The following is a 6,761-nucleotide window of genomic DNA, read 5'->3' as shown; positions in this document are numbered from 1 at the left end:
CCCTCGGTGATTGTTGTGTCTTCAAATTTCGTACAGTACTTATGTCAAAGATATTTCTTTCTCAATGAAAGAAGTAGCTAATAGTTGTAAAAATAAGGTTAATTTAATATGAATAAACACTAATAACTGTTTTTGCAGCTTCCCGTTTTTTGATAACGTCTAACTAAGGCTGGTTGAAAGGTCCAAACTAATTTGCTTCAACTGAGCTACGAAACACGTTTTAATATTCAGCGAAGATTGTAATGTTTCCTTTTAAAGGAAAAGACAATTATCAAAGAAGATTGCTTTCATGATACCTGAATTGTGATACATATGAACGTGGAAAGTATTTCTCATAAATCTATTATCACGAGTTTTATCCGTGGTATCCGTAGTGTCCGTAGTGACACCCCCCGAAAGTAACGTTGAAAATTTGTGGCCGCTAATAGATCTCAAAAGTAGCGACCCCTGTCCCCCGTAAAGTAGCGAGCCTCCCCCCTTCCCGTACCCCGAAAATAGCGAGACCAAGGTTCAATTGTAGATTTATTTTCCAGTCAATAGTGAAGTGAAAGTAACATAACGATAATAACGATAATTTCAACTCTACAATAAGGGAAGGTATCACTTATGCAGCTTATGCCATGATGTCAATTCGTGATTCATCAGTTCATGTTGCGCCGTATAAAAACAAATCCAAAACATAACCATAAAAAATGCACTCAGTTTAGTCTTAAGAACAGTCCATTTGCATTCAAAACGGGACGATATTCTATATGGAGCAAAACATATGGAATTGAGGGTGTTGAAAAATAATCAAATAAAAAACGGGAAGGTAAATTTACAACACACGTAATATTTCAACGTAACACGTTGGACATAGAACTGATCCTTGTCGAAAACTTGTTGCCCAAGTTTGGTCATCCAGTTGCAGTATGTTCCAAGATGTTAGATGGTGCAATGCATTGGGGTAGCAAAAGTTTCCATGCGCAAGAATGCTGCAATGTGTTGCGTTGAAATCTTGCGTACGTTTTGTAGGGTGCTTAGTTTTAATGATTTACACATCATTATTGTTCAGCCAAGACAGTAGACCTCTACCTCGTCAGGTGAAAACACGTAAGTCCCAGCCAGGATTGTCGTTTTGTCTTGTACTCCACTTGGAACAGAGTAAGAGTGGCCAAAGTTTGTGAATGAGTTAGTGTCACCATTTGCATTGTCAGCAATGAGGATGTCACTCCCGCCACCAAATACCGGACCGTAACTTGGGTACCTGTAAATTGCACGTGATGGGTTCGTCAACAAGCTCTTGAATGGTCCAAGACCTTCTTTGTTGCGGAGTGAAAATATGAACGCATTGGAAGTGGCAGTGTATCCACCGCTGGACTCTAAAGAGGATAGATAAATAAATCAATAAATCAATAAATCAATAAATCAATAAATCAATAAATCAATAAATCAATAAATCAATAAATCAATAAATCAACAAATCAACAAATCAATAAATCAATCAATCAATCAATCAATCAATCAATAAAATAAATAAACAAATACCAGTTGAAAACTCATGAGCAGTAAGACTGTAAGATGTTTAGCTTGACATTGTTTTTAAACGTTTTAAGGGGGAGGTGTTTAATACTTTCTTCAAGGTGATTCCAAACTTTTACAGCTGCAAAGCGAATGTTGAATTTACCATAGTTTGTTTTGATGGTATTGATGTAATAGGTTGATTTAAAAGCAAGCTTAGTATTGTATGAGTGTACATATGCTACTGTTTCCAAAAAAAAAAATTTCAAAGGAAGATGGACGAAGATTATAGTAATAGTGATATATGAGGAGTGCATTGTGAAGGGTAACAAGATCAGTTAATTTAAGGATCTCTAATTCCTTAAAAAGAGGCTCAGTGTTCATCTGGTTTTGAAAAAGTTATAGTTCGTATAGCTCTCTTTTGAAGAGTTATTAAGGGTTTACGAGTAGCACTATAAGTATTGCCCCATATTCACTTTATTGACAAATGACGTGTAACAGCCGTCAACATTTCGCGGGTAACAGTGAGCTGATTCCCGTTTAACGGCATAGTTTTCGCAATGTTGCCCGATCATGGCGTTTGGCGTGTAACAGTTTCTTTGTTAGACGTCATGTGACCATGAACTAGCCAGTGAATGGGCGCGCTGTAGCAGGAAAAACGCCAACTGTATAACAATCTTTCATCTTACCCAGTTCTCGAAAGACTTTTTTAATTTTGAAATTTGAATCTGAAATTGTGAAACGACAATAACTTTTAAGATTCAAATGATTATCCTTTTCCGTAATTCATGATAGACGAAATACCTTCCGAACATCATCCAGACAAACCGGAATACTACTTTTTTCACTTTTATATAGTGATCTAGAACATAAGCGGGTTAATAATTTTGTTGTTGATACGATGGATGAGTAATTAGACCTCGTGTCGTACAATTCAGGGAGTAATCGTCCTCGCGGCGGTTGTACGACATGAGGTCCAGCTACTGCACTCTTTATTTCTTTATTTATGCGAACATGTTTTATCAGAAGAAGAAGTTAGGAAGAAGTCAGGTGAGTGCCGAGATGTCAGGCTTTAACGGCCTGCAGGCTGGCTCCAAAATTACTTTAACACCACTCATTAGAACCTGGATTAAAATAGACTGAAACTGCCCATACTAAACGCATCAGTTGTGTTAACACCTCTATAATTGTCTTTGATTACAACATTTGTCCATCGTTAATCTTGGCGGCCATCTTAGGAGAAGTGTTACGGTTCGCAATGGGTGTGCACATCTGTGTCCACAATCGTAATTTATACATGTCAGTTGTGAAATCACTCCTATATGTCGAGACTTTCAAAACACAGTATGTGCTGCGTTTGCTTCAATGCAAACGAATTAAAAAGGGCGGCTGTTTAAAGAACATGCTTTTTTATCACTTTTAAGCCGTGGTTAGCTATAAGGATTTTTCTGCAAGGGTGTTTGGCTTACAGTGTCCACGATGAAGTTGCTACGCACAAAATGTATCAGCCTTGAAAGGGAAAAATGTCCGTTTTCTTAACTGTAGAGAAACCCAGGTCATTGGGGATTTCACCAGGACCAGGAAAACGGTATTAAATTGTTTACCAAGGTGCCCTTCAGGCGGGTACATTTCGTAAGCCCGACAGTGCAATTCACTCTGCAGGAATTTTTTTCTTTACTTCTTCTTCGCACGATTTTTTGTTTCAGTCACCTTCCCTTGCATGATTGTTTTTTTTCCCATCCCAATCACTTTTCTAATGGTCCGTCCCTTAATAGCCTATAATTAAAGAAAACACATACGAAAATTTCTATTTACCCCAAGGTATGTCAGTGTATCCTCCAAACACGTACTGTCCCTTTTTGATGATGGTAACAGTGTTTCGTTTCCCATCACACCTGCTGTGAAAGGTACTGACAGCCCAGCCGTGAGTGGAAGCGCGGTAACACAGCACCCAACTAGGGTTGCTTCCAACAGCGGGTTTTAGGAATTCATGAAGGCGACTTCTATAAAATGAGTTTCCTGTTATAATCGCCGAATTTCTCCAGAAATCTGGAATTTCAAAAAGAAAAACAAAGACAGCTTTAGCAAAACTTTATATAGTCAACAAGAGACTGAACAGTTTCCGTAGATAAAACGTCTGAATGAGTACCAGGGTCTCAACAAAATCACTGGAACAGGTTAATAAGACCGCGTAATAGCCACTGTGGGAGTATTCATCAGCCTCTTATTGCATATTTTGCAGAAAAAAGACAATCAGACTGCCATAGATAAAAACAGATTAACTCGAGTTTGATAATAAGTTGATTAACACGTGATCAATACGCTTTAAGATGATTCCTTTGAATCTAAAGATCCTAATAAAAACTTGCAACATCAGCTAGAAACGGACAAAAGCCAAGGGTAAAGTAATAGTTGTGAACCGTAAACGACGAGGAAGGGGTAAATTAATTAATGTATGTTTTATAACTAAAGTTTGCAACTTTAAGCGGCACTAAGTCTTATTTTTGTTCGCATGCTTTGTTCTCGAGGACACAATTGAATTGAATTTTACGAATACTGCCGGGTAATTTTACATTTCAGATAATTATTGACATTACATGCGTTAAAATTGGTTCACGCTACAATCAAGAAAATGATACATGGTTCACGACCACGCGGAAACGATTATGTATCTCTCTATCGAGCTTAATTCTGAGAAAATGGGGTTATTCTCCCAATGTGCGCGCGACAATTACACCACAAGGGTTCACAGCGCAATTCTAGGGTATTATCAGAAACCAAAGAACAAAAAATGATTTCTAGTAACAGCGCGAGTTTTTAAATCTCGATCTGTCCATAAAATGCCTGTTTTAGCGATCTTCTAATAGTAGTGATAACAAAGGCTACTTAAGTGGATCAGTGTAGCTAACAAATACAGGGAAGGCTAAACTGCCTGTCGACTTTCAGCCTAGCTGGGGAGTCTACGTAGGTTACTGTTTTAGATGTTTCAGTCAGTGAAACAATACATAGTTAAAATAAACAATTCTTGGGTTTCCCCCACGTGACCAATAGCTTAGCAACGGTTACCATCCGCCATCTTGGTGTCCCTCAAGCGTAAACAAAGCGTATCCAAAGAAGAGTTCATGCGAGAAAGAAGGGATGGTTTTAAGCGTCGTTGTTGGCTGTTCGAACAAAAGTTGGAATCGTAGAGGCTCAGGTTTTTTCGTATACCTAAGATTATTTCAAATCAAGGACAAGAACAGGAGGAACTCACTATTAGGAGGACAAACGAGTGGATTTCTGCGGTGATTCGCGGCGACGCTACAAACAAGAGAGTGCTAGAGAGTGAACGAGTTTGTAGCAAACACTTCGCTCTGAAACTACCGGAACAGAGCGGCCTTGGTCGATAAAGTGGTCAGCAAAAGGATCAATTAAACTTAAAGCTACTGCTTTAATTTTGCATTGGTTGAGTTTGGCATAGAGCTGATCCATTTCCTCTTTCGAAGGCGCTGATGTGGGCTGCATGCACTGAGGCGCCGGCTGATGCAGGCCCAGAACTAGAAGCTGTTGCATGGTTCGAGGCTTGCGGCTGTTGTAGATTCTGAATTTTCTGGTCTGGACTGAACTGTTCGGCTGGTTTGCTTGCGGGGTGTCAACCCCGATGACCGAGATCTTAATATCTTTCCTTTACTCGTCTCTCTAAGCTTTTGGGATTCTCAGAGAGCACTGGGATACCTTTAGATTAATGCCCGGTACTTTTATCGTTTTTTTTTTCTTCTGGAAATCCATGTAGTTGTCGAAATAATAGAGCGATAATAGAGAAGCTTCACTGTAGAAATGGACTATTACTAGCATAAATTTGACACCCGAAGGACACCAACATGGCGGACACTGATTTGATCAAAGCTTGTGACGTCACGTGAAACCCAAGAATATTAGTTCCTAGGTGCTGTCACACACACGTTGCGCAGGTTATCATGCCCTAACAGATCCAAGCTTGTTAGTAGCTTCACGATTAAGGACCAACGTCTTCAGGACTAAAGTGGGAGATATTATGGGACAAATACGGTCTAGATCTATCTTCGTCGGTACTCACCTGGTTTGACATAATTCAAGGTTGTCAATGCACTAACAGATCCCAACTTATTGGTGGCTTTGCACTGATAAGGACCAGTATCTTGAGGTTTAAAGTTGGAGATATTCAGTGTGCCATTGATAACAGTAGTTCGACCTTATGGTAACGGCACAAGTCCTCTTGACCAGACAACTGTCGGTTGTGGATAACCAAATACTCGACAGGAAAGAGAAGCTACCGAATTTCCTGTTACTTTTACAACGCTGTCGGGAGTCTCGAGGAATTGTGGGGGAACTGGACGAAAAAACAAATAAACATACAAATAAACGATTGAAACTATTAGGACATGTTAACATTTCTTATACTTCTTAGTTACTACGCGCCCTAGGATCGGTAAATTTAGCGGGCCTTATTCTACCGCTTCGAACCAGAGAAATACGCGTAGAGTATATAAAAAAAATATCTTACTAGCGCAGTCTTCTCGGTCCATACTGTAAGTTAAGCCTGTTTTACGCTTGAGTCATAAATCGAGAAGGAAAAAACTTGGTCCGTTTCTTAACGCGCGGACTTCGAACACGGCTAGTAAGGGGTATTTCCTTTCCTGAATTTAAAAGCGTGACACAAAGATTTTTTTAAACGTGCTTTTCGATAGAAAACTACTAGGGTTACTAAGCTCAGAGAAGAGACATACTCTAGTTTGACAAAGCCAGTTCTAACTGGGTTATCACATTTTCTTAAAAACTGGATCTTTGGTTAATGCAATTCAAGAGTTTTCACTGGCTTAGCCATCATGGGTTATGAGCCATTTTGCCATGCTCTTACAAATATGACAAGCGTACGCGTGATTCTTTTGGTTTCATTTTATATATTTTGGGAGCGTTTTTATGAAAACAATTATTCCACTCGCGCATGTTGGATATCAGGTGATTATAGCCAACTCGGCGCTATGCGCCTCGTTGGTTGTCTACTATCTCACATCAGGAGCCATAATCGGGGACGGAGACCGTAAGTCTCGGGATTCGCGCGTACCTATGATATGGGACAATTTTTCTATTTTTAGAACAAATTGCGCCATCCTGACGTCATATATCCGCGCGGATTCACGCACATGTCGGGGCGCTCGCGTGGATGTTGTCACGTTGCGTGATCAAATGGTGAGAGTTGAGAGATTCTCTTGCGTATTTTTCATAGCGATGGCAGGGAATAA

At 39.6% G+C, this 6,761-nt stretch overlaps 1 protein-coding gene across 1 annotated transcript in view; it reads right to left on the bottom strand.

Annotated features, from left to right (window-relative positions):
• Positions 1–509: 509 nt before the first annotated feature.
• The window catches only part of LOC149110789 (uncharacterized), a 34,672-nt gene continuing 28,420 nt past the window's right edge, over positions 510–6,761 (bottom strand). Inside the window, exons 4-5 of the mRNA XM_089291180.1 lie at positions 3,316–3,549; positions 510–1,361 (exon numbers count right to left, since the gene is read on the bottom strand). Of these exons, the coding sequence (XP_089147306.1) occupies positions 1,051–1,361; positions 3,316–3,549 (545 nt within the window). The 3' untranslated portion in view covers positions 510–1,050. The remainder of the gene's footprint in view (positions 1,362–3,315; positions 3,550–6,761) is intronic.

The sequence above is a fragment of the Orbicella faveolata genome, unplaced genomic scaffold, assembly GCF_042242905.1.
Source record: "Orbicella faveolata isolate gen_17 unplaced genomic scaffold, um_ofav_v1 contig_24, whole genome shotgun sequence".
NCBI lineage: Eukaryota > Metazoa > Cnidaria > Anthozoa > Scleractinia > Merulinidae > Orbicella > Orbicella faveolata.
Note: the sequence above shows the minus strand (reverse complement) of the source record. Positions and strands in the feature narration are given on the sequence as shown.